Genomic DNA, 27606 nt, shown 5'->3' with positions numbered 1-27606 from the left:
CCTAGGTCATGTGTCCAACACAAAGTTAGATCAATCATCTTTTTGTCTGTGTGATTAGTACCAACCACTGCCTGCTACCATCACTGTGATGGCTCAGCTCATCTTCCCAGTGGCCCAGAAGTGGGTCCATTAGTACTATTTTACCATTAAAAGACTGACCTCTGGTTAAGCAATGTGCCCAGTGTCAGAATTCGAACTTCAGTCTTTTAGGTCTGAATCCAAAGTCCGTATTGTCAGCCACTAAGCAAAACTCACTTTATGAATGACCAGGAAACACTGTACCCAACCTAATTTGTGGAATTGTACCCTTTGTGCAATTCCTTAATACTTTTTAAAATGCAATTTTAAAAAGGGGAAAAAGAGAAAGAAAATAAATGAATAGCCTCAGAACCAACCTTTAGACCAGGGTACAAAAGAATAGGTAGGTACGAATACAAAAAGCTCGAGGTCCTGCGCATGCCCAGACGCCACTCATTGCCCGTCCTCTTGACTGCGCAGGCGCACTCAGGCCGGTGGGTGGGAACGCGGCCGAGCTGTGCGCGCGCGTGGTCAGAGTCCTGGTTCACGGAGTAGCTTGGAGATGGCGGCGGAAGCCGCGGCGGCAGAGCGGGCTTCACCGGAGCCCGCACCTTCGGAACAAGCCGCGGAGCTGCCCGCGTCCGTGCGCGCGAGCATCGAGCGGAAGCGGCAGCGGGCGCTGATGCTGCGCCAGGCCCGGCTGGCAGCCCGGCCCTACCCCGCAGTGGGAGCGGCGGCGACCGGAGGTTTGGCCCCGTCCCCGGCGCTCCCCGGCTCCCCGGGCCCCGGCGATGCCCTCGGCGCTTGCCCCCGCGCGCGCAGGCCCGGCTCTGGCCTCGGCGGTTCCACCCCGACCCCAGCCCTGGGGCTGTCTCGCCGGCACCTGGCCGCCCCGCCAGCCAGAGTGCCGGTCTTCCCAGGTGTGCCCGGCCGCCGCCCGCCCCGTCGGGGGAGCGCACCTGTGGCGCGCCACTCGTTCGGATAGATTATCCGGTTGGATTCTCCCAGACATCCTCCTGGAGCGGAAAAAGGACAAGACTTTGGTCTTTGATGTTTTACTCGCGCTCGGTTGAGTCCAGAAATTTGGGTCATCTGACCTCGGGGACCGGGCCCTCCCTGTTCACTAGCTCCTCCTGCTGCCCGGGCCACCTTTCTACCTGCAGGAAGAGGTTTCCATCTGTCCCCCTTTCTTGGGTTAATTTTTGGCTTGCTCTCATCTGTCATGTTCTTAAATCTGTCCATCCTATTTCTGGCTTGCTGACATTGCTCTTAGAAGTGACTCACCCAAATTCTTTCTAGATTTCTAGGATCGGTTCCCCTCCTCTGCACCCCCCATGCATGCTTCAGTAGTTTTCTGCCTTTTTTTTTTCTTCTAGCTTTGAATGCCTCACATACATTAGGTTTTTTTTTTTTTTTTTTTTGTGCCAATACTAGGGCTTGAACTCAGAACCTGAACGTTGTCCCTTAGTTTTTTCGTTCAAGCCTGGTGATCTACCACGTGAGCCACAGTGCCACGTCCAGCTTTTTGGTGACTAATTGGAGAAAAGAGTCTCATGGACTATTTGTGCTTAGGCTGGCTTTGAGCCGCGATCCTCAGAACTCTCAGCCTGCTGAGTAGCTGGGATTACAGGCATAAGCCACAGACAGGCACTCAGTTCCTTTCCATTGTAATATTCCAAAAATTTCCATTGGTCATGTGATAAAACTCTTTAACATCCTCCATATTTCTTCAGCCTTCTTTCTGTTACCACCTATCAGCGGTATGTTTTACCCTATTTGCCGTGTGCACCGCAGGTGCTTTGTCTGTGTCTTATTGATGCCCTCACACAAGCATGATATTACTTTCTTGATAGGGTGAAAGGGCGGAAGATCTTTGCCCTCCAGTCACCTCTGTTACATCTCCCTCATCAAAGGGGTCCTTGTAGAGACCAGTATTAAACGGTAACCCTTATATTTTGTGGCAGTATGCATTTTAATTGCTTTCATAGTTGCTATTGCATTTGTTCTCTTGCTGCTGACCAAAAACCTCTTCCTTGACTTTGGCCTCCAAAGTAGTTAGAATTGCAGGTGTGAGCCACCAGCCCCTAGCTAACTATCAATATTCTTAAACTAGGCTGCCACAGATGCTGCCCATTTGCCTTCCTCAGTTTCTTGTGCAGAGATGAGTTTGCAGCAGGTTGGAGACCGATCTGCAGATTGCTTAAAGCATGGTCTTTGGTAATATAGTAACTGGGAACTTGGACTTTGGAGTAGTCCTTCTAACTGGTAGTTTCCTGAACGAGCAATAAGTTTGTGCTAGCATCTGCTTAGATCTGGGGAATTGCTGGGTGGTAGAGTGCTCACCTTTGGCAGAGATTGCCAGCCACACAGTGAGTGTGTCTGTTGGCCTCTCACTATCAGTGTACAGACGTCCTGTGTGCTTCACACCCTCATGCCACACATTATGGTGGGAATGTCAGGATGTTTTGTGCTGGTGTAAATAAACTGGCATTTTTCTGGTGGCTAATGACAGTGGAACCTCTTCATCTATGCACTGGCCATTTGGAATAACCCTGCTTGTGAAATACCCAGGTCTTTTACTTTTTTCTTTTCAAGTTAGGGTATTTATCTTTTATTGTTTTATAATAGTTTGTCATGCTAGAGTTGAGTTTTGTCAGATGTTACAGATACCGCCTTTCATTTTGCTCTTTGTAGTGGTGTAGATGAAGAGAAGTTCATAATTTTAGCTCAGTCCAGAATAGTATTTATTCTCTTAGGACTTTCTGTGTTCTGTTTAAGAAGCTTTGGGATCTCAAGTTTATGACATTACTCTTCTATGTTTTTGTCTGGGGTTGTATTGTTTCACCTTTCACACGGAAGACTATGATCCATTTTAAGCTTATTATGTGTGTGTATTTGTTGGAGATAGAGTCAAAGTTCACTTATTGAGAAGATTTCTTCCCAGTGCTACTGTAGTATGGTGGATTGTGGTAAAATCCCAGCACCATTCCCTGCAAGGTTGTTATGCTTTCCCACTGATTGCCATGGAAGCCTTGCCACAAAAGAATAGATACCTGTATGTCCATTTTAGAACTGTCTCCTTGGCACCATTGGCCTATTTGTCTTTTTGCCAATAATAATAGTGCCTTAATGACTGAAAGTTTAAAGTAAATATACTACATTTGCTCAGATAAATCCTCTGGTTTTGTTTTTCAAGCTTGTATTTTGGCTAGTCTAGGTTCTTACTATTCAGATATATGTTAGGATCAGATTATCAGCACTCTCACCACCTGCCAGTGTCTTACTGTTGGGTGGGGGTGGTCAACTGCGATCACCTGGAATGTGAAGATTAAATTTTGGGAAAATTGACTTTTATAATATTCAGGCTTAAATCTACATGTGGTTTATTCATGTTTTGGTTTTTCTTAATGTTCTACTGTTTTCAGTGCAAAGGGTCTATACATTATTGTTGTTATTTCTTAATTCTTATGGATATTTGGCATAAACAGTCACATTTTCTGTTCATGAATACCATTTAACTTCTTTCTAGCCTTTGTGCAGTTTGGTTTTCTTGTCATATTGCACAGTGGCAACCTTCAGTACAATGATGATAGACGCGACCAAACATCCTTGTCTTGTGTGATATCTGTTAAGGAAATTTTCTGTTTTTGTGGAAAGGGACACATGGGCTTCCTTCAATTGACAACCATTTTTATTTACTTTTGTAGGTGTGGCTAATGTAAAAGCAGCCCCCAAAATAATTGACACAGGAGGAGGCTTCATTTTGGAAGAGGAAGAAAAAGAAGAACAAAAAATTGCAAATGTGATTCATCAGCCAGGTAAAGTGTGAATTTTTCAGAAAATAAGTATCTAGATTTGAGTAATGTGTTATTCTTTGCAAGTCGATATTAAATAATACCATAGCTTCTTTGGTCTGTGAGCAGATTATCTTTGTAAGAGGGATAATATTTGACAGTTTTGATGAAAAGAATCCAAGAAATACCCATGCATGTGGAAATTATTTAATTTGTAGCTTGTGTATAAAAGTGTGTTGATGTCTATTGTTTTAAAATGGGTGTGGCCAGCCAATACATTGGTGAATAGGGGGTTGGGAAGGTGGCTCAGAGGTAGAGTGCTTGCCTTGCATGCATGAGACTCTGGGTCTGATTCTTCAACACCACATAAACAGAAAAAAAAAAAATGCCAGAAGTGGTGCTGTGGCTCAAGTGGTAGAGTGCTAGCCTTGAGCTGAAGAGCTCAGGGACAGCGCCCAGGCCCAGAGTTCAAGCCCCATGATTGACCGAAAAAAAAAAAAAAAAAAGAAAATCATTATAGGCTAAAATTGAGGGCCAAAAACACAAGAACCCAAGAGGACAAATTAAGGACAGTCTTTTATGTTTGAGGGGCAAAAAACAGTTTAAAAAGTAGGAGATAGGGGGCTGGGAAGGTGGCTCAGTGGTAGAATGCTTGCCTTGCATGCACGAGGCCCTGGGTTCGATTCCTCAGCACCACATAAGCATAAAGAAAAAAGCCAGAAGTGGCACTGTGGCTCAAGTGGTAGAGTGCTAGCCTTGAGCTGAAATGCTAAGGGCCAGTGCTCAGACCCAGAGTTCAGGCCTCCACGACTGGACCCCCCCACCCCCCCAAAAAAAAGTAGGAGATAGAGAGACCTGACATACAAAGAAGGATATGAATCTATTATCTAAGATTAATAGTTTGTTAAGAACATTCTGTATACACATATCCTCAAGGTGAAGAGACTTGGACACTGTGGCCATAAAGTTGACAGCCAGTAAGGAACTGTCCACCATTAAGAAATAAGAGCCCTTAAGCATCTATCAGTAATAAGCTGCACAAATGAAGGAAACAAAAGACTGAATGCATGGAGAGAGCGAAGGCTTTGAGCAGTGTGTTTCCAGTTTCTGAGTGATCAGTGTAACATGCACACACACAAAGGAAAAATGAATGACAGGAAAGTAAAGCAAGCTTGGGTGAGGGACACAGTGGGAAGGGGAAGGGCAAACAAAGAGGATAACTAGGGATAAACATGGCCAAAATACTTTATTTGCATATATAAAAATAGAACAATTGAAGCCTGTTGAAATTGTCTTGAGGGGGATGAGGGAGAATGGTAGAGGCAGTGAAGCTGATTAGGGTATATATGAACTGAAATGTCACAATGGCCAGGCTTAGAAACCGATCTTAGCCTAGTGCCAGTAAATCAAGCCTGTAATCCTAGCTCCTTAGGAGTCTGGGATCTGAGGATCATGGTTCAAAGCCAGCTGGAACAGGAAAATCCATTTTTAAAAAAAAAATTTTTTTATTGTAAAGATACTATACAGAGGGTTACAGTTACATGAGTGAGGTAATGAATACACTAGGAAAGTCCATTTTATCTCCAGTTGACTCTCAAAAAGCTGGAAATGGAGCTGTGGCTCAAAGTGCTAGAGCACTAGCCTTTAAGTATAGAAGCTTAGGAATAGCACCCACACACTGAGTTCAAGCCTCAGGACTGGTACAAAAAACAAAACAAAACAATGAACCCCTCTTGTACAACAAATGTATGCTAAATAAAAATATTAAAAAATATATCCAATTACCAAAACCCAAAGCAACAAAAAAGAAAGTAGATATTGTTGTAGTCACAAAATAAAGGAAAATTATAGAGCTCATCTTCTTTTCTGTAGGGCCCGTCATGGAATTTGATTACACAATATGTGAAGAATGTGGGAAAGAATTTATGGATTCTTATCTCATGAATCACTTTGATTTGGCAACCTGTGATAACTGCAGGTACTGATTTTTATTTTAGTACCCACTTCCTCCTTTCCACTCCTTTTCCTTACCCTCCTCCCTTCTTTCTTCCCTTCCTTCCTATTTTATTTTTTAACGGCTCTGGTGATTGAACCCAGGCCCTGGCCCATGCTAGGTAACCACTCTGCCACTGAGCTACATGCCCAGCCCTCTTGTACTTTATGTTGATATAGGGTTTTCCTAAGTTGTTCATGCTGAGGTTGCTCTGCCTCAGCTTCCTGAGTAGTGGGGAGGACAAGCCAGATGGTATTTTTATTTTTTTTTATTTTTTAATTTTTTTATCAGATGGTATTTTTAAATTGCTAAAATCTAATATTTGTGTGGCGGACTAGGGAAAAATAATGGTTATATTTGTTTGTATTATTTTCTTAGTAATTGATTTTTTAAATTATGGTTTTTATTTTAGGGGTGGTTCCAAACATTTTTGTGGTCTCCATTTTGCCAAAGAAACATAGAACCCTGGGTTTATCCAGGTTTCTGATATGCCCTATAGAACAGAGAGAATGCCTCCAGTCTACCTAAGAAATTTTCTTTCCTTTCTGTTTCCCTTTTTTTCACTCCATCTCTCAGCAGCAAGTTCATAACCATTTTCTTCAGCCTGTCCAAAGGATCCTGTTTCTTTCTTATCCCAGTGTGTATGTAGGCTTCCTGGATAGAGGAGTGGGGCCTTTGTAAGAGGAGAGAAAGCTCAGATACCTTTCCATTCCCCTTTTCTCCCCTCAATCTTTTTCTTCTTCTTCTAGCCTTTATCTAACATACATGCTTTCATTCATTCACCAGTGCTGGGGATCAAAACCAGGAGAGTTTTACTATACTTGTAAACAGTTTAAGATTGAGCCCTTGGTATTTTGAAGCAGGGTCTTGCTATGTAGCTGAGGCTGACCTTGAGTTCATTCTCTTGCCTCTATCTTCCAAGTGCTGGGATTATGAATGTGAACCACCATGCTCTGCATCCTTTTTTTTTGTCTGTCATGAGGCTTGAACTCTAGGCTTGGACACTGTCCCCAAGCTCTTCAGCTCTAGGAGAGTGTTCTACCACTTGAGCCACAGTGCCACTTCCTGCATCCGTTTTTATATCATCCTAGAATGATCCTTGTTACTGTCTGTGGTTCACCTATTTCTCCTGTCTACTTAGCCAAGTCCCGAGTTTGTATCTTTTGCCTGTTGAAGGCCTCTGTTGTACCTATAGCACTAGATGTCCCCTCCCCAGGATAGAGGGCACACCAGGAGAGTCATCATCACCATTGGCTTGTCGCTAAGTGGAATCCCTAATGGACACACTGTGGTAGTGATTTCCCTGGTCTCCCATGATCAGTAACGAGCTGGACATGTTCCAACTCTCCAGTTATTATGAACTCACTTCCCATCAGTGCAGTGGTCCTAGGACCACTCTTTTTCGAGGCCTGTTCCAGCTTTGAGGAACAGGAGAAAATGCAGGGACTTTTAATGTCAGGTTAAAGAAAGTTGTGTAGGGGCTGGGAAGGTGGCTCAGTGGTAGAGCGCTTGCCTTGCATGCTTGAGGCCCTGGGTTCGATTCCTCAGCACCACATAAGCAAAAAGAAAAAAGCCGGAAGTAGCACTGTGGCTCAAGTGGTAGAGTACTAGCCTTGAGCTGAAGAACTAAGGGACAGTGCCCAGGCCCAGAGTTTAGGCCCCAGGACTGGACCCCCCCCCCAAAAAAAAAAAGAGTTGTGTATTAATCTGGAAAATACTCTTTTGTTTAAACATGATTAGGAATGCAACTCCCCCTTGCCCCCATTCTGTTACGGCATCTTCGAAGATTATGATTTTAGTACAGAATAGTCTATGCATCCTTTCCCTTTCATCTACCCTTCCAAATTACTTGGTAGCTTCCTTAGAGTTATTTCTAGTTTTAGGTAGGTCTTGTGATAGAAAAGTTTGATTTCCCTCTTCCCCAGCCTGTACTTTTCCTCTTAGTAATGGCCAGCTTTGTTGCTTGGCTCTTCTGTACTCTGTTTAATTCCAAGTCCATCTGGCTGTGCTCAAGGCATATGTCCCACACCCACTCCCTTCTCACCCTCTCCTACTACTGACATAATATAGTCCACCATCAGCACTTCCTGGACCACTGTGTTGTCCTTTTAACTGGTCTCTGCCAGACCTACCCCACTGTGTACCCCTAGTAGTCCCTCTCCAATGCCCCAATTGATGTCATCACCATCACTTATGAGGCCTATGTGTGCCTCTGACTTTTCCTCCCTCCCCTCCTCCTCCACATTTACTGTAAGCATTCTGGTTACACCTGCCCCTTTCTCTGAGTTCTAGTATCTTGTACTGCCCCAGAGCATCAGCACTTGCCTGCCCTCTCTTCTGCTAGGGTGTGCTGGTTGCCCAGACTTTGCAGGGCTGTGCTCATGTGGTCCCCTGCAGACTTCTCTGATTACTTCCTATTTGAGAACATCTATCCTTCACTCTGCTCTTTTTCCTTTCCCATTTCAACCTGTCATTATGCTTGACTGACTTCTATCTAGAATGTAAGCCTCATTAAGACAAAGCTTTATGCAGTTCTTAAAGCAAGACTATATCCCTTGAAGAGTACCTGGTAAATGGATGGTAAACAAACGAATGGGGCCTGTGTAGTTGACTCTGTCTCTGATTTTACCTGGCTTTTGACAACATCCAGAACCAGCTGGACACCAGCTGCACTGAGATTGAACTACACAGGTCATCTTGACCTTGGAATTTATTTTGTATTTTCTTTTTCTCACATTTGGTCTACTATTCTAAGTAATTTCAAACTCAGGAGAAAGAGCAACTTTAAATTGTTAGGTAACTTAAGAATAAGTAAAAGATGAAGTATTTATGTTAGAATTTTTGTGCTAGGAGAATTACAGCTAGGAAGAAGTGTTTTATGTCTTTCTGGTGTGCATTCCCCTGGATTGCTGGGTTATATGAAAACTTAGTTTATTTAAAATAATTTATATAATGGACTTTAATCTGTTTTCAGAGATGCTGATGATAAACACAAGCTTATAACAAAAACAGAAGCAAAGCAAGAATACCTTCTGAAAGACTGTGATTTGGAAAAAAGAGAACCGGCTCTGAAGTTCATTGTGAAGAAGAATCCTCATCATGCACAGTGGGGTGATATGAAGCTCTACCTAAAACTGCAGGTCTTCAATAAGTTGTATTCATGAGAAAGAAATTATTTATGTAGTACTGAGGAATTGAACCCAAGGCCTCATGCACACTAGGCAAGCACTCTATCACTAAGCGATATTCCCAACCCCTCATGAAATTTTTAACAAAAACTACTTCTAGTTTGTTCTCATTTTGCTTACAGAGTGGAAAGGACTCTTTCTCGTTTGGCATATACATCATAGTCATGTGTAATGGTATTTAGTAGCCATATTTTCTTATTTTGCCTTTTGCTGTAGCATTTTGGAACAAATATGTAGGTGGTGGGTAAGGTTTGTATGGTTCTGAAACTCAAGATTTAAGAGTGATACTTCATTCTCCTCCCCATCCCACAGTCCTCCACACACACAAAAAACCAAAAACAAAACAAGTTTTTTTTTTCTTTCCCAGTACTTGAACTCAGGGGCCTTGCACTCTTACTTGGCTGGCTTGCTCAGCTAGCACTTATCTAGTTGAGCCATACTTCCAGTTCAGTTTTTTACTGGTTATTTTGGAGATGGAAGTCTAGGGGTCTTTTACATTCTAAGTCTTCCTTCTAATTTTAAGACTTTGAATTATATACCTCTACTCTTTTTAAGAGAATACAGAATATACCTAGGTGCATATGGCTTGTGTCTATAATACTAGCTATTCTGGAGGCAGAAATTGGGAGGATAGCCATTTAAGATCAGCCCAGGCAAAGAATTACTAGCAAGACCCCATCTCATCCAATAAAAGCTGAATGTGGTGATAGACACCTGTCACCCCAGTTACACAAGAACAGGAAGGGCTGGGAATGTGGTTTAGTGGTACAGGGCTTGCTTAGCATGCATGAAGCCCTGGGTTTGATTCCTCAGTACCACATAAACAGAACAAGCCTGAAGTGGCCCTGTGGCTCAAGTAGTAGAGTACTAGCCTTGAATGAAAGAAGCTCAGGGACATTGACCAGGACTGGCAAAAAAAGAAAAAAAAAAAAAAGAATAGGAGGATCTCAGGCCAGGATGGACAAGGCATAAACATAAGACTCTATTCAAGAAATAACTAAAGCAGGGGCTGGAAAGATGGCTCAGTGGTAGAGCGCTTGCCTTGCATGCCTGAGGCCCTGGGTTCGATCCCTCAGCACCACCTAAGCCAAAAAAAAAAAAGCCGGAAGTGGCGCTGTGGCTTAAGTGTAGAGCACTAGCCTTGAGCTGAAGAGCTCAGAGACAGTGCCTAGGCCCAGAGTTCAGGCCCCACGACCGGACCCCCCCCCCAAAAAAAAAAAAAAAAAAAAAAACTAAAGCAAAAAGAGCTAAGGTGTGACTCAACAAACCCAGTGCCACCAGAATATGTCTCTGTGTGTGGACAAAATGAATTAAGCTCGGGATATACTCATAATATGTTAAAGGGACCAAAATATCAATCATTGCAGTCATATTCTAATTTTCCCTCTCCTCCCTTCTTTCTTTTAATGGCTTGAAATCAGAGTTTGGAAGCTATCCCTGAGCTCTTCTGCTCAAGGCTAGCACTCTACCAGTTGAGCCATAGCTCCACTCCTGGCTTTTTGCTAATTAATTGGAAATAAAGTCTTCTGGCTTTCCTTCCCAGGCTGGCTTCAAACCCTGATGCTCAGATCTTAACCTCAGTAGCTAGGATTACAGGCATGAGTTACTGGCAACAACTAAATTCTAATTCCTAAAAGCAGGAGGGCAGTTTCTAAGATGTTATTAGTTTCATATTGTTCACATTTGAAATACTTAGTTTCCAGTAAGTAAATCTGTACTTGAGACAGATGACTCTTCGATAGCTGTGTGCTTGATAACTAATTTAATAATCTGTGCAAAAGGAACTTCATTGTGTGCTGTCTTGTAGATTGTGAAGAGGTCTCTCGAAGTTTGGGGGAGTCAGGAAGCACTGGAAGAAGCAAAGGACGTGCGACAGGAAAACCGAGAAAAAATGAAACAGAGGAAGTTCGATAAGAAAGTGAAAGGTGAGTGGCCCATCTTGTGTCAGGATGGGGTTTTACAAAGTAGCAGAAAGCTTTTAGGCTTTTTTTTTTTTTTTTTAAGACAATGCTACCCATAGATTGAATGACTTGAAGTTTGCTTTCAAGTAAGTAGGTTTGGCAACTCAACTTCCTCATACTGGGTTTCACACCACCATGCTAATGTAAATTGTTTTTATATATACAAATGGTGCCAGGAAAATGATGGTATCTCTGGTCAAGAGCTTGACACCTAAAATTTAAAATTTGACATTTAAATGTCTTTCTCTGTCTCTGTGTCTCTGTCAGTCCTGGGGCTTGAAGTGTGGGCCTGAGCTATTTTTGCTCAAGGTTAGCGTTTTCCACTTGAACCACAGCTCCATTTCTCGATTTTGTGTGTGTGTGTGTGTGTGTGTGTGTGTGTGTGTGTGTGTGTGTGTGTGTGTGTGTGTGTGTGTGTGTGTGTGTGTGTGTGTGTGTGTGTGTGTGTGTGTGTGTGTGTGTGTGTGTGTGTGTGTGTGTGTGTGTGTGTGTGTGTGTGTGTGTGTGTGTGTGTGTGCTTAATTGGAGTTAAGAGTCTTATGGACTTTATTGCCTGGGCTGGCTTTGAATCTCAGTCTCAGCCTCCTGACTAGTTAGGATTATAGGCATGAGCCACCTGCACCCAGATGCATGATATATGATCAAGTGTTAAAAAAAAAATAGTACTTAAGCTGGGCACCAGATTGTGAGACTCATATCTCCAATTTACCACCCAAAACCCAGTAGTGTAGCTATGGCTCAAGTGGTAGAGCCCTAGCCATGAGCATAAAAGCTCAGGGACAGTGCCCAAGCCCTGAGTTAAAGCCCCAGGATCGACACACATTAAGGGGGGGAAAAAAAAGGCTCACCAACAAACTTCTCTAATTGCTTCAAATGAAAAATCATGCCAATTCTCATTAGACTAAAAGGAACTTTTTTTTTTTGGAGACAGATCTCAACTAACTTTTCTTGGGTGGGTCCTGACATCATGACCTTTCTGCTTCTGTGAACTGAGTACTGAGACTTTAGGCTTGTGCCACATCCAGCTACAGCTAGAATAAACTCTCTGATGCTAGCTGGTCTGACCACTTTCATTTTATACATTCCAGGAAGGTATGTATAAAACGTAGGAACAGGACCTAAGCTTTTTTGAGTGGAACTCTTCATATATAGTCATTCCTCCATCAGTGCATTTATTTCAGCATGCAACTCTTGGTTCTTTTGTCTCTGAATTTGTTTGTTCATCCATCCATGTGTGTATGAGTCCATAAATCCATCCATCCACCTACCTCCCACCTCTCCATGAATGTTTCAGGTGTTCTCCTTTTGGGCACTGGGCCATTGTAAGTGCTAGAGCCAGAAGTGTGACAAGTACTGGGTTGTAATGAACAAGGGCGCTTCCTGCCTTGGCCCCCAAAGTACTGGGATTATAAGCATCTGCCACACTACCTAGCTTTCAAATCTTTTAAAAATTTTCTGCCTGGTTAGTTGAAGATAAGGGTTGGGTTGGGAGGATAGGGAGAAGAGGTAACACTGATTAAGATTCATTGTATTTATAAACCGATATGTTGAACTGTCAAATACTGATGAGCTAGGTAGACCACTGGTGAGAAATGTAGACAGATGGTGCTGGTTTCTAGTCATTAAGTGAGAAACTGGAAAGTCACCATCTTGTTCATTTCCAGTGAGCACAAAGTGTTGGAATGTGCAGTGTAAATTCTGCAAAAGCCATTAGTATCATATAGGCCAAAAGTTCCAAATACTTGTCACAGGCTATGTTTGCTGTTTTCCTACCTGCAGAATAAAATGAAGCAAAATAAAAGTTTTTTCTTTCCTGTTAATTTTCTGTGATTCTTATTCACAGGTTATACTTTGCAGTTGTCATTGGCAATTACTAAAATAATGTGACATTTTATAGTGAAGAACTCAACAGACCTTGTATCACCTGTATGAGCTAACATGAAACCACATCAGCACCTAATGGTGATCTTGACTTTCTAGTTTTCTTGCAAGCATGTAACATGTCTCTTATAGCAGGGGCTCCAGACTTGTACACATGTGATTTAAGTCACATTCCCCTTTCCTTCTCTTAGTGGACCTCCTTTGCTCCTGTGGCATCCTGTTTTCCTTTCCATGTCCACATGTACCCTGCTGTTACCTGTTCTCTTTTGCTGCATTTCTAACCACTACCCATTCTACACCTATTTCTGATCCTCACTGCATCCCACTCCAGCAATGACTTCAGTGATTTCACAGGCAAGCAGGTGAGATAAGAAAGGAAAATGTGTAATCAACTTTGATTTCTGTCGTAAAATTAAGGTGTATAATAGAGTTTAAATATGCACATGTGCTGACAGCTTGGATTCATTTTTGGATTTAGCAAAGAAACTTGTTTTTTCTTAGAATTGCGGCGAGCAGTAAGAAGTAGTGTGTGGAAAAGAGAAACAGCTGTTCATCAACATGAGTATGGACCAGAAGAAAACTTGGATAATGACATGTACCGCAAAACCTGTATTGTATGTGGCCACGAACTGACATATGAAAAGATGTGATTTTCTTTTTAGATCAGTGACCTTTTTTTTAAACAGACTTTTATACTTAAGGAAAATTAAATTGTTTTACATTGAGACTCACAATGTGGGCTTTACTAATGAAACACTTTATAAGTGATTCTTCACCAGGTGTTCTTTCACCTTAAATGCAGGTTTTAGTTAGGGTTCAGCTCGGCTGGCTGAGGAAAGAGGTGATGTCTGTGGGAGCCAAATGGTAGAGGCAGCAGGTCAGAGCTCACACTGAGGAACAAGCAAACCCTAGACTAGAGCAGGAGGTAAAGCTTCCAATGAAGACCAAAGCTGACTAAACTGGACACAGCCCATAAGGATGGTGATACATTACTGTACCAGTCTCTAAGTCGGGTTTTTGGGGACTACTACTTTTATTTTTGGTGCCAGTACTGGGACTTGAACTTCCACTTCTAGCCTTTTGATGGTTAACTGGACATGAGTCTCTTGGATTTGTCTGCTGGGCTGGTTTTGAATCACAATCCTCAGAGCCTCCTGCTTAGTAGCTAGGATTATAGTTAGTTGTGAGCCACCAGCACCCAACAACTACTTCTGCCCTGAAGAGAGAGGAACCATTGCTGGAAAAAATGCTGATGTACATACAATAGGAATAAGCAGTAAACCCGAGGAATCCAATCATGTTTTCTGCACTTTCAAAGCCCATTGCCAGAGGGTTTTATAGACAGCTCTTCTGAAATGCTGTGTCGAAAAGGAAAACGGTTATCTCTAAAACTAAGTTTATCCAAAGTACTGCCAAGTGCCTTACAGGTATTCTCATTTAATTCGGGGTGGGAGGGGGGAGGAGTTGGAGGGAGAGACAACTTCCTGTTTTCTTATTTCACCCCAGACATTTGGCAAAGTTTAACAAGATTTTCTCAATCCTATCAAAAGGATTACAAAAGTGCAGTTAAAGGATCTAGGCATCATTATTTTGATGAAATTCAAGTTGAAATAGACTGGATATTTCAAATTGTTGTTTGATATCAGTATCTCTCCACTCCAAACAGGAAAAACAAGAAGTTGTATTTACCTCTTTCTAGACTAGCCATTGGGAATTATACTTGGAGAAAACCCAAACTTAAACCAAGCCAAACTCAAGTAATTAGGTTCTTGGGACTATATGATTAATTTTTCTAGATATAAAAGTTCAGCACAGAAATGGTCAATGTATTTTTCAAGCAGGTTTTTTTTATGTGCTATGAACATTAAAACTCAGTAAAAATGGGCTTTGAATGGGTTGCCAGATTTGTGTGTGTGTGTGAGGGAAGCTTGTGGTCTGAAGACGGCAGACTAACCAGGGGTTCAGATTATGAGGAGTATCAGTGTACAGTGAGAGACAAAGGGCTCTCAGCCAATGGATCCAACTTCAAGGTCCACTTCCTAGCTCTGGCCGCTGGACAAGTTTCTTCATTGGGCCTGTTTTTTATGTCAAATAAGCAGAATCTCTTGGAGTACTATTTAAGATTTAATATGAGGAATCTTAAATCTGAATCATAATAGTCCTCTAGATAATGAGCCAAGGCCAATATTGAGATCTATCTATTTGAGGTTTATTTCATCTGTCCATTAACTTCAATTGAAGTGAATCTTGGTATCCAGATACACCCAAGTCCAATCTGCTCTACCAGGATGGAATGGCTTCTCTCATCTTCATTCTTAAAGGTATAAAAATGACCTAATACAATCATGCTAAATGGCATAAGGATAATTTAACAGAATTTAGTTTATTGCATGGTATGTGTGACAGGCTATTTTTGTGTATGTAAGCTTCACTAGCAACTATTGAACATCTGTTCTTTTACTTCTTCAAAATTTAATCCCTAGTTCAGTTTTTCCATACCCATAGCTTGCTAGACAGGGACAGAGCACGGCCACAGCATGAAGTTGTCAGAAGCAACTATTACACATGAGATTAACTGGAAGGAAATGAAAACTGTAAATATCTCTAGGATGTGTAACTAGCCAGACTTGTGTACTGTGAAAAGGATTACAATGCAGTTCAAGGCAAAGTTACCAGTGTTTTAAGATAGTTGTCTTTTTGCTTGAGGACAGAAACCAGTTGTTTAAGCAATGGGGAGAAGAATTGTGTTATCAGAATATTTAGCCAACAACCTGGGTTTGGTCCTCTTTCTGCTAGAAACTTGCCAAGCAACATTGACCTATTGAATACTTATTGACTGAATTAAACGGTATATTTAAAAATCCTAGACACTGCTGGGTACTGGTGTAATCCTAATCCTAAACCTAGCTATTCAGGAAGCTGAGCTCTGAGGATCATGGTTCAAATCTAGCCCAGGCAGAAAAGTCTGTGAGATTCTTATCTCCAATTAACCACTAGGAAACTGGAAGTGGAGCTGTGACTCAAAGTGGTAGAGCGCTAGCCTTGAGCAAAAAGAGCTCAGGGACAGTACCCAGACTGAGTTCAATCCCCATGACGAACCCCAACCCTCCCCCCCCCCCCCCCCACAAAACAAAAACCCTAGAAATTCCCTTCCAATGAATGGACTTGATTCTGTATCTTTTTATTAAGATTTATGGTACAGTGACTAACCATATTGCTCAAATATGGAAAGGACTTAATGCATCACGAACTTCGGATGTAATTAGGAAAAAGATACCTATCTTGTACAAATGCACAAAAATACCACCAATAAGTTGTAAGATTAATAGTAATTTTTTCTAAGGTTAATGAATTTTAAAAACCCTAGAAATTTGAAATGTCTCAGGTAATTCATTATATATTATTTTACAAAACCCTCATTTCATTTAAGCCTTGATGTCATATAGCAAATAGGCTCAGGAATGAAGTTATCTGAATACAATCCACTGCCAAAACCCACTTCTAAGAACAGTTTTAGCCAATCTACCTAATTCTAGTTCCTCAGGTGCATGTAGGCAAATGACCAGATGCTCTAAAACAATAGTTCCCAAAACTGGAACCACCTGGAGAAATCTGTGTTTCAAACATACTGGTGTTTTAAAATGACTCTAGAGCTTCCCAGGTAATTTAGGCAAATTTGGAAGGTGGACTCCAAATAGTAACACTTTGCTATATAAAGAAGTAGGGTTTTAAAGTACTACTGAAGGAAAGTATTTTGAAGAGAAAATACTAAAGGAGGTATCTGAGCCTTCAGTAAGAAACCACCTATTTAAAAATAGACTAAGATAATAAGTAATGAAATAACAAAGTTTACAAAACATACTTTTAGTTTTATTTCAGCCATGTTAGGATATCCAGGAGCTGTGACAAGTTATGCTACCTGGAAATAAGCTCACCATTCTACCCATGACTTTGTAAGCTGAACCTCTATTGTTTCACATACCTCAAACCTGTTGTTTTGTGCCTTAAGGAGAGAAAATATCAAACTGGTCACTAAAAAGTTGTGTCTGTCACATATATAATACAACACGGTCATTATCACATTGTCACTAAGAAATATTGGCCTGTTAGAGGCAAGTAAGGATAACATAATACTCCTCACTTCCCCTTTCCCCCTTTGTTTCCTTTAAGAAATGAAAGGCTACAAGAAAGCAAGCATCAAACCATCAAAAATAAGACAAATTATTTTAAGATATTAGAAAAAAATCTCAACGTGAGGGAAAATTGTCATCCTTAGGCCTGAAGAGCACAGAACTGCTGGAACACAGCCAGGATGTGAGGGTCTAACTCTGCGGTGAAGAGCAGGTTCTCCAGGGTCACCATGTACTGCTGGATTATTTGGTGATGCTGTGGACACACAAAACAGGGTGCTGGTCAGAAAAAGCAAATAAGCAATCTACTAGACAATGTCCCTTGGCAGCCCACCCATACTGAGGAAGGAAGGAAAGAGGTAGGAACAAAAACAGTTCCTGCTGATAGGAGTAATGGGTTCCTATAAAATCTCCAGAACAGCAGAGGCAGTGGGGAAAGGGATACTTAGCTGAAGCATCTCAGTCCTCAGGAGTTTCTGTGGAAATGCAGTTCATGATGCAAGGCAGTGCTTGCAGCTATTGCTACAGACCAGCTTTTCTGGGTCTCCCCATACATGGTGACTTGTTAGAAAGCAGCCTCAGCAGGACTGAGCTATGAAGCCAAAACATGCCTATTTGCTTTAGGTAGACTCAAATATATTTGAATATTTGCACATGACCAGGGTCTGTCAAAGCTTTTTAATTATCAGTCTGAAAAATAGGGAATTTCTATTGGGAAGCTTAAAAGGACTCAACTTTAAAAAAGGCTTCTGCATTAATGACTTTTGTAAAATAAATGGACATTGCCTGAAGGTCAGTTCCACTCTCTTATACATCTTTAATGTCAGGATAACTAAGAGCAGTGTTGGCATTTTGTTTCTACAGAGACCTCAGCTTACTTTGACTTCTGTAGGCACTGTTTATCAGCTATTGTGACATTTAATTACCTATAAAATTATGGTTCTCTTACATGTTTCCCTCTACAGTTTAGATTACAGCTGGCTCCCTAGCAATTGAAAATAGCAGTTAGGGTTTGAATGATATAAAGCCAATTTAAGCCTAAATATTCTGATGCATAATAGTAGCTGTTGAAGAGTCTACAGAGTCTGGCAAATTTTAGAAGGATTTATTCATTTTCTTTTTTTAGTGCTGGAGATTACTGACAGCTTTGTGCATGGTAGGCAAATACTTCATCTCTGAGCCATATCCCTAGCCTGATGAAGATTTTTCTTTAAAAAAATAGGAAACCTTTGTAGCTGAGAATAGTGCTTGTCATCTACTCAAAGCAGTTCTCAAACCTGTAGGAAGATCTGCTGGAGTCTCTCTATACAGTTCTTATACCACGGAGTTAATATACTGGTCCCATCAGTTTCACATCGTACCAAGTGCTCAGTCAAGATCATGATAAAACGCTAGAAAGGACAAATGAAGTTGAAGTATTAGATGGAGAACCTTACATTTCAGAAATAAGCTAATAACTAAGGGCCCTAAAAGTACTGCTTATACCAGTTAGTCTATACTGTACTTTTGCCTTTCATGATTCGCTGAAATACTGTCTACCTAAAAAGGAAGACCAGTAATAATTTTGAGTTGGTACATCCTTCTTGGTAATATAGAAAATAATGTCTAAATTATTCTTGCAATATTACTTCCTGACTCTTGGTAGTATTAAAAGGCATCTGTACCCAAAAATGTCCATAGGAAGTACAGCAATCATATAAATAATTGATAGTAAATAATTAAACATGGGATAGGAATTTTAAGTGCTAAGTAATAGCACAGACCTCGGTGGTGACATTTTATTTCCTTTGTGAATTTTTATATCTTAAGCTCTTCTAAATGAACATATATTCCTTTTGTGATCAAAAGCAACATTTTTACTAGGTATGATGGTATACATCTGTAATCCAAGCACTTATTAGAGACTGAGGCATGAGGATAACAAGTTCAAGGCCAATCTGAACTACTGTAAAGTCTTGGCTCAAAAAACAAAACAGAAACAACACGAATAAAAAACTAAAGAAATGGTATAGATTTCTCTTTCTTTTTGGTCATGGGGCTTGAACTCTGGGCCTGGGTGCTGTCCCTCAGTTCTTCAGTTCAAGGCTAGTGCTCTACCACTTGAGCCACAGCGCCACTTCTGGTTTTCTGGTGGTTTATTGGCCATAAGAGTCTCACAGACTTTCCTGCTTGGGCTGACTTTGAACTACAATCCTCAGATCTCAGCCTCTTGAGTAGCTAGGATTACAGGTGTGAGCCACTGGTGTCTGACTTGGTATAGATTTCTTTTACACACCAATGTTCCAAGCCAACCTACCTGAAATATGACAAGGAAGAGGTTCTTCTGCTCACTCTGTGCTGATTCTACTTTTTCCTGTAGTCTTTCTATTTGCTCCTCAAGGGCCCCATCCTTCCTGTCACTGCTTCTATCGTCGTCATCACTTCGCTGCAGAAAGGAAAACATTAAGAAATCTACTGTATACCATGTAGGACAAGAGTAGACAACAGACTACCTGCTTTTTCCTCCTCCTCTGCTTCTACAACTTCACCATCAAGTTAGTATCTTTGAATATTTTGAATATTCTCCAGAATTTCTGTATATAAGACTTACCCATTTAGGGGAAGGGAAAGTAGGAGAAAAACGAGGGAAGGGGTAACAAGTTTGACAAGAAATTACTTTACTTATGTAACTGTAACCCCTCTGTATATAACCTTGACAATAAAAAAAAATACTTACCCGTTTATGTTGCCTTGCCAGTTTCTCTTTAGCTTCTTCTAACTCTTTCTGGATCTTCAGAACGTGTTTGTTCATCTTGCGAATTGTAGAGTGCAAGATTTCCCAAACAAACAATCTTAAAGTAATATGGCATTGGTTATTGCATGTAAAGCTCTCAAAGTTGATAACCTATTCATCCTTTTTTTTTGTTGTTGTTGTTGGTCGTGGGGCTTGAACACTGGGCCTGGGCACTGTCCCTGAGCTCTTCAGCTCAAGGTAAGCGCTCTACCACTTGAGCCACAGTGTCACTTCCAGTTTTCTGGTGATAAATTGGACATAAAGAGACTCATGGACTTTCCTGCCTGGGCTGGCTTTGAACAGTGATCCTCAGATCTCAGCCTCCTGAGTAGCTAGGATTACAGGCATGAGCCACCCATAGGTTAGAGCCCAGTTAACCTATTCATTCTTAAGGGCTGATATAGCCTTCCTTCCTTCAGGCAGAATTAGAGCAACACTTAGAAACTGCCTGTTATTGTAAATTGTAGACACATCCACTTCCACCCATTAGACTCAGGTAAGCTCCCTGAGGGCAATGTTGCATCCCTGGCATGCTCTTATTTCTTAAATATATATAACTAGATATGAGCAGTGTGTGTACACATTCACCGAACTCAAGTGGCAAACTAAGGAAAACACTAACAACAGGGAAAAAAAACAAATGTAGTTCTCACTTCAAATGTAAACAAAGTGTTGAACTTTCCTCAAAATGGGACTCACTGTGATGTCACACTGTTCAGCTAATGCACTCAGCCAGTTCTCATGGAACATCCAAGAAACTCATTAGTTGACAATGGACTATGGGTTTAAGAATGAGATAAACATTTATGTCAGCTACCTAATTAGGAAAGAGATCAAATATAAGGATCACCTCAAAGGTGATTTAAAATGTTTGCTGCATAAATGGCCCTTCTTTTCCTTCCTTCCTTTCCTTTCTTTTTCTTTTCTCTCTCTCCCTCTTTTTCTCTCTTCCCCCTTCCTTCCTTCCTTCCTTCCTTCCTTCCTTCCTTCCTTCCTTCCTTCCTTCCTTCCTTCCTTCCTTCCTTCCTTTCCTTTTATAAACTAGGCAGGGCACAATACAGAGTAGTACTTCCTTCACAAATTTTGGCCTACATGACAGCTTAGGAGGAGAATAAAACATTCTCTTCCTAAAACTCCAAGTCTAGATGTCAGAAGATAGGATTGAGCAGCATACTTTAACTCAGGGAGAGGTCAGGGAAAGCTTGGAAGAATTGGCAATATTGGTGCTAGCTAGGTGTTAAAGAACAGCTAAAGCTCTTGAGCACTGGAGCAATTTCAGTGTGTCTGAGTCTGAATTTAGTTGTGTCACTTTGGACAAGTTATTTAAACTGTGACATTTTCATATTCTGTACAATAGAACGGTGATATGGTGGTAGTACAGTGACCAAGAAATGAACTGTAAGTATGTCAGCTAATGTTTCAGTCCCAATCAACTATAAAGATTGTAAACTTTCACAAGTAAGAACCATTACTAGGTTGTATGAATTATTTACAAAGTTCATATTTTCTAAGAATTGATATACACGAGGTCTCTTATATGAGCTCCAAATTCTGGTCCAAACCTTGTAAAGTCACGAGACAGCTCTGAAGAGAAGATCCAATTTGCTACTGCAGCACAGTCAACAATCTGTGTGCGAATCATCTTATCAACCAGCACGGCAATCATCTACAATGGGAGAATTAGGCCATCATAAGCAGCCAAAATAACACTTGCACAAATAGCACAAAATACTACTACTTATTACACAAAATAATGCTTCTCTTAAAGTAAAATATGAAGGCTTATAAAAAATTTATGTTTAGGCTGGGAAGCTGGCTTAGTGGTAGAATGCCTAGTGTGCATGAAACCTTGGGTTTGATTACTTAGTACCACATAAGAACAAAAAGCTGGTGTGGTTAGCCTTGAACAAAAGAACTGTAGGGACAGTGCTAAGGCCCCGAGTTCAAGCCCCAGGACTGGCAAAAATAATTTTTGCCAGGCGCTGGTGGCTTAGGAGACTGAGGTCTGATGGTGGTAGTTCAAAGCCAGCCTGCGCAGGAAAGTCCATGAGACTCTTTTTTTGTCGGTCGTGGGGCTTGAACTCTGGGCCTGGGCACTGTCCCTTACTCTTCAGCTCAAGGCGAGCGCTCTACCACTTGAGCTACAGCGCCACTTCTGGTTTTCTGGTGGTTTATTGGAGATAGGAGTCTCACGGTCTTTCCTGCCCGGGCTGGCTTTGAACCGCTATTCTCAGATCTCAGCCTCCTGAGTACTAGGATTACAGGCGTGAGCCACCAGCGCCTGGCTTCCATGAGACTCTTATCTCTAATTAACTACCAGAAAACCAGAAGTGGAGCTGTGGCTCAAAGTGGTAGAGTACTAGCCTTTAGCACAAAAAGCTCAGAGATAGTGCCCATAGCCTAAGTTCAAGGCCCAAGACTAACTCTCTACATACTCCCCCCCCCCCCCCCCATATATGTAAAGAAACTGATCAGTTTGACCAGTAGTTTTGTTTTGTTTTTGGTCAGTTGTGGTGCTTAAACTCTGGGCCTGGGCACTGTCCCTGCACGCTTTACAACTTGAACCACAGCGCCACTTCCTTGACCAGTAGTTTTAAGAATTCATTTCTATATATACAATACAGTATTTAAATAGTATGTTAAGGCTTCAGAAACTCAGGTCTTGTTGTAGAAACTGGATACACTACACAAACTTGTAGATTCTGCCAAGTAACAAATACTCTTAATGAATATTAAAATGTGGAGACCATGATAGTTAAAAAACAAACCACAATGCTTAATTCTTTAAAGAATGCATCAAGTACTATTACTACCGTAACTCCAAAAAATTTATAGATTTGAAAAACATTCAATAGGCAGAACAGAATTTAATTTATCACTTTATCTGGGCCTCTGTATATCTAATTAAGTAATTGTTACCTGTGGATGGTTCCTCCAAACCTCGAACATAATTCTCAACACATGTAGCTTCCCCTCATCACTCTCCGCTAGGGTTTTGAAGACTTCATGAAACCTTTTGGATAGTGGAGGAAAAACATTATTAGGCATTTTAATGTCTTCAGTTACTCAATATAAATACAATATATAAATGGAAAAGGACCAAATATTAGCCACATCCTTTCACAGATGTACAAGTTATGATTAGGAATTCAGTTTGTACAGAAGCTGCACAGAATCTTTTTTTTTTTTTTTTGGTTGGTCATGGGGCTTGAACTCTGGGCTTGGGTGTGATCCCTCAGCTCTCCAGCTCCAGGCTATTGCTCTACCACTTGAGCCACAGCACCACTTCCAACTGCACAGAATCTTGAAAAAGGAATATCTACATGCTTTCTTTTTTAGACTCTACCAAGCTATAAAGATGTGTCTTTAGATGCTAAGTTTGGCCTCTGAATTTTTGACAGTATCAATGACTGCCTGAGGATCTGGTCTTTACCAGCTTCTCTCAATGTCTATATGAATGTACATACAGACAGAAGTCATGGGGTAGATTTTAGCTACCGCAAATCACATTGCTCTGTATGAAATGGTAACAATGTTAAGATCTTCATATTGGACAACTTTAGGCAAAAATTACTATTGGCTTGTACTTACTTTGCAAGAGCACTGAAGGAGTGGCTGAACGATTTGGATGCCAAATGAAGCAGAGTCTGTACAAAGACCTCTATTTTCAATGGGTTAAAACTGAACCCTTCATCTGAAAAGAATTGCACAGTAAAAGAAAAAAAAAGTAAATATAAGCAATTCCTTAGTGCTGCATCTGGAATGCTAAACAAGTGGCATGCTAATATCCAAATGCTAAGTCACACATTCATGTACTGTCTTTCAGTAATAATAAACAATGAAAGATCATTACTGATTTCAACTGCTCAAAATATAAAACCAATCATAAGCCGGCGCCGGTGGCTCACGCCTGTAATCCTAGCTACTCAGGAGGCTGAGATCTGAAAATCGCGGTTCAAAGCCAGCCCAGGCAGGAAAGACCGTGAGACTCCTATCTCCAATAAACCACTAGAAAACCTAAAGTGGCGCTGTAGCTCAAGTGGTAGAGCGCTTGCCTTGAGCTGAAGAGCTGAGGGACAGTGCCCAGGCCCAGAGTTCAAGCCCCATGACCGACAAAAAAACAACAACAACAACAACAAAAAAACCCAATCATAATCTCAATTTCTGGTTTTATGGAATTATTTCTCTATATTACTTTTCTTTTTTTTTTTTTTTTTTTTTTTTGTCGGCCGTGGGGCTTGAACTCTGGGCCTGGGCGCTGTCTCTCAGCTCTTCAGCTCAAGGCGAGCGCTCTACCACTTGAGCTACAGCGCCACTTCCGGTTTTCTGGTGGTTTATTGGAGATAGGAGTCTCACGGTCTCTCCTGCCCGGGCTGGCTTTGAACCGCGATCCTCAGATCTCAGCCTCCTGAGTAGCTAGGATTACAGGCGTGAGCCACCAGCGCCCGGCTCTATATTACTTTTCTATATGATACATTTATTTTTAAAAAAGAGATTTTCTTATTTTATATTCTATATGAAGACTACATATATGTACACACACACACACACACACACACACACACACATTTTTTGGCCAGTCCTGGCTCTTGACCTTTGGGCCTGGGCACTGTCCCTGAGCTCCTTTTTGCTCAAGGCTAGTGTTCTACCACTTGAGCCATAGCATCACTTCTGGCTTTTTCTGTGATTAATTAGAGATAAGAATCTCAGCCTTCTGAATAGCTAAGATTATAGGTGTAAGCTAATATATTTTATATTATATATTTATATTATAGGTGTAGGCTAATATATTTAATAAAAATAAAAACAGGAAACAAGCCTATGTCTCAGGATGTCTGACAACGTGTAAATTTATTATCATTATGTTGACTAACACACACCATATAGTCCCTCACCAATGGTTATAAACTTGCCCCAGTAGCCAACTAAGCATTTCACAATATGTTTTAATATGTGATAAAAGTCTATCTCATCACTTTTTTCTTTATTCATTTATTAATTCAAGTAACCTTAAAAGTCAATTTTCCTATCCTTGGCTAGAAAAAAAATTAGGAATCTGGTTTAAGTTACATGGTATACGTTCAGTAAACATTATTACTATAGCGGCTTAGTAATATCTAGAGAAAATATCCATCTAGTAACATACAAAGCCTTTCCATTTAGGATCTCTGTATGGTGAAGGGAGGGAATGCGTTACAGTCATGAACTATCAAGGTATATTTTTACTTCATAGGTTTAGGACATAGCACACATAGTACTAGAGATCAAACCTAGGGTTTTGCATATGTTTAGCAAGTGCTCTACCACTAAACTGTATCTCCAATATATTATTCTCTTGCTCTCTTTTGTGCTGGCCTTAGAGATTGCACTCAAGGCACTGTCCCTGAGCCTTTTTGCTCAAGGCTAAGGCTCTACCACTTGAGTCACAGCTTTACTTTAGGATTTTTGGTGGTTAACTGGAGATAAGAGTCTCATAGACTTTGCTGCCTGGGCTGACTTCAAACTGCAATCCTCAGATTTCAGCCTCAGTGCTGGAATTACCAGCATGAGCCATCATCTACTCCTGGCTCTAAGATAAGTAGGTCATTTCATGGTAATGACAAATTGCAACTCATGTTGCTAGTTATGTTTATACATTACTTTAAAATGTCTATTAATAGTTCCACTAAAGAAATACTTAAGTTTCTTACCATCATCGTCATCCTGGTTGGGATTTGGTACATCTTTCAGAATGCTGAAGATTTCATCATTGGTTGCCTTACTTTTAAAGGCAACAGATAAACAGAGGGCCACAGAATGTCCAGGAAGAGAATCTAAACATAGAATTGAGGGAAGGTAATCAAGACAAAGAGTATTCTTATGACTAGCTAGATAACTGAGAAACTTAAATTACTTCCTTTCAAAACAGAATACACTGTATCTCAATATTTAAACCATTAAGATACTGTACCTGAAAATATAAACAATTCTTATTTCAACACTTAGAATGTTTCACTACCTGAAATCTGGTGAACCAAGAGTTGCTAATCTTCTTCAAGATGAGCAGTGAGAGCAAAGGTGACATAGTTATACTGCCTTATGCCAGTCCTCAGCTCTCCTCCTTGGCCTTTGTAAGTTCACAAGCCAAGAGCCAATGTGCTTGTCTTTTGTTTTTAGCATTACCCTCTTCTTCATTCTGTCCTCTGGGGCAGTGGAGACTAAGTTCAAGTTTGAACAAGATAAAGGCTGCCAATTAAAGAGAGGGTTTTGCAGTTCTCTTATGTGGAATCCACTGAATCACCCAGGTCAGATGTTCATGTGACATGATCTTGTGTGTTTACTACTAGTTAGTATCTACCGAATTCTTAATGTGTAGGATTTGTGCCAGCATGAAGGCATCTCCAAAGCAACAGAAAATCTGCTTTTAATGCAAGGTAGACAAAGATACAACAAAAACAATCTTGACATAAGGCCAGAGGGTGTGAGTTAAGAATCTATAACAGCTGGGTGCTGGTGGCTCATGCCTGTAATCCTAGCTACTCTGAGATCTGAGGATCATGGTTCAAAGCCAGCCTGGGAAGGAAAGTCATTGAGACTCATCTCCAATCAACCACCAGAAGAAAGGAAGTGACACTGTGACTCAAGTGGCAGAGTGCTTTCCTTGAGCTGAAGAGCTCAGGGACAGCACCCAGGCCCAAAGTTCAAGCCCCACAATCGACCAAAAAAAAAAAAAAAGAAAGAAAGAAAGAAAAAAGAATCTATAACACAGATTCTGTCAAGACAGGTTATAGGAGGACATTCAGGTAATACTAGCTGTATTGTTTCTCTAAAGTGGAAAGAAACTAAGTGAAAAACAAACAGCAACAATAAGAAACCCACATACAATAAAAGATTCTTTGTCAAAGGAATTTACGTTCTAGCTAAGGAACTAAGAGAAGCCAGAGAGTAATATACAACTGGCTTGCTGAAAGTTAAAAAATATTCACAGGAGTAAGCCTGGGCTAGACCCTATGAGGAAAACAGGAACTGGCGATAGTTAGGACTTTCTGTGTTGTGGTAATGGCAGGGAATAGAATTTTCAGCCAAGAATTTTCACCACACAAAGTAGAAGGCTCATGGGGGTGGGGGGGTGGGGGGAAAGGGGAAGAAGAGAAACAGTCCAACTTCAAAAATCTTCACAGGTGACTGTATATTGATTGCCAATGTCCAAAATCTTAACCTTCATTAAGCACAAATACTGTAAAGCACAAAAGACACAGCAAATCACAGTTGAATGAAACACCATGCAACTCTGGAGATGATGGGACCAAAAGGTAAGAAAATCCTATTTACAAATTTACTTCTGTCGGGCTGGGAAGGTGGCTCAGTGGTAGAGTGCTTGCCTTGCATGCATGAGGCCCTGGGTTCGATTCCTCAGCACCACATAAGCAGAAAAAGCCACAAGTGGTGCTGTGGCTCAAGTGGTAGAGCGCTAGCCTTGAGCTGAAGAGCTCAGGAACAGTGCCCAGGCCCAGAGTTCAGGCCCACGACCAACCAAAAAAAAAAAAAAACCAAATTTACTTCTGTCACATACCTCTATGTTGCTACACCAGAAATGAAATGTTAGCTGCTACTGATCAATTCAAGTAAGTTCAATCATCATAACAAATGCATACTTTCAACTTAGTATAGACTATAAAATTAATCTTGCTTTACTTGGCACTAAATTTAAAATGTCACAGATAAAACACTGCAAACAATATTGAAAGAGAAACAAGTTGTAAGCCCGTAATAATATAGATAACAACAAAATTTTTAATATAGTGGCTTATGATAAACCACTTTCAAACAGAAAATATATACCCAAGAAAAATTCAATATTTCTACTTTGAAAAAGTAGAAAATTCTTT

General features: G+C 40.9%; 2 protein-coding genes and 1 long non-coding RNA gene across 4 annotated transcripts in view; 1 reads left to right on the top strand and 2 right to left on the bottom strand.

Moving 5' to 3' along the window:
• Positions 1-1084, bottom strand: part of LOC138819094 (uncharacterized) — a 43317-nt gene extending 42233 nt beyond the window's left edge. The window contains exon 1 of the long non-coding RNA XR_011369298.1: positions 978-1084. This is a non-coding gene — a long non-coding RNA (uncharacterized lncRNA). The remainder of the gene's footprint in view (positions 1-977) is intronic.
• On the top strand, positions 539-15953 carry Xpa (XPA, DNA damage recognition and repair factor). The gene is made up of 6 exons (XM_070010329.1): positions 539-764; positions 3726-3836; positions 5685-5790; positions 8780-8945; positions 10801-10918; positions 13337-15953. Exons 1-6 carry the CDS (start codon positions 581-583, stop codon positions 13483-13485), a joined length of 834 nt encoding a protein of 277 aa, XP_069866430.1. The 5' UTR covers positions 539-580; the 3' UTR covers positions 13486-15953.
• Positions 15954-16683: 730 nt separating this feature from the next.
• Positions 16684-27606, bottom strand: part of Ncbp1 (nuclear cap binding protein subunit 1) — a 37101-nt gene continuing 26178 nt past the window's right edge. For both annotated transcript variants that reach the window (XM_070010265.1, XM_070010257.1), the window contains 8 exons: positions 25429-25551; positions 23330-23432; positions 22658-22751; positions 21301-21404; positions 19682-19796; positions 19262-19390; positions 18243-18356; positions 16684-17221 (listed from right to left, as the gene is read on the bottom strand). In XM_070010265.1, coding sequence (XP_069866366.1) covers positions 17108-17221; positions 18243-18356; positions 19262-19390; positions 19682-19796; positions 21301-21404; positions 22658-22751; positions 23330-23432; positions 25429-25551 — 896 coding nt within the window. In that variant the 3' untranslated portion in view covers positions 16684-17107. The remainder of the gene's footprint in view (positions 17222-18242; positions 18357-19261; positions 19391-19681; positions 19797-21300; positions 21405-22657; positions 22752-23329; positions 23433-25428; positions 25552-27606) is intronic.

The sequence above is a fragment of the Dipodomys merriami genome, unplaced genomic scaffold, assembly GCF_024711535.1.
Source record: "Dipodomys merriami isolate MVZ:Mamm:240054 unplaced genomic scaffold, mDipMer1.0.p SCAF_11, whole genome shotgun sequence".
Lineage (NCBI taxonomy): Eukaryota > Metazoa > Chordata > Mammalia > Rodentia > Heteromyidae > Dipodomys > Dipodomys merriami.
This window is presented reverse-complemented; position numbering and strand designations above follow the sequence as displayed.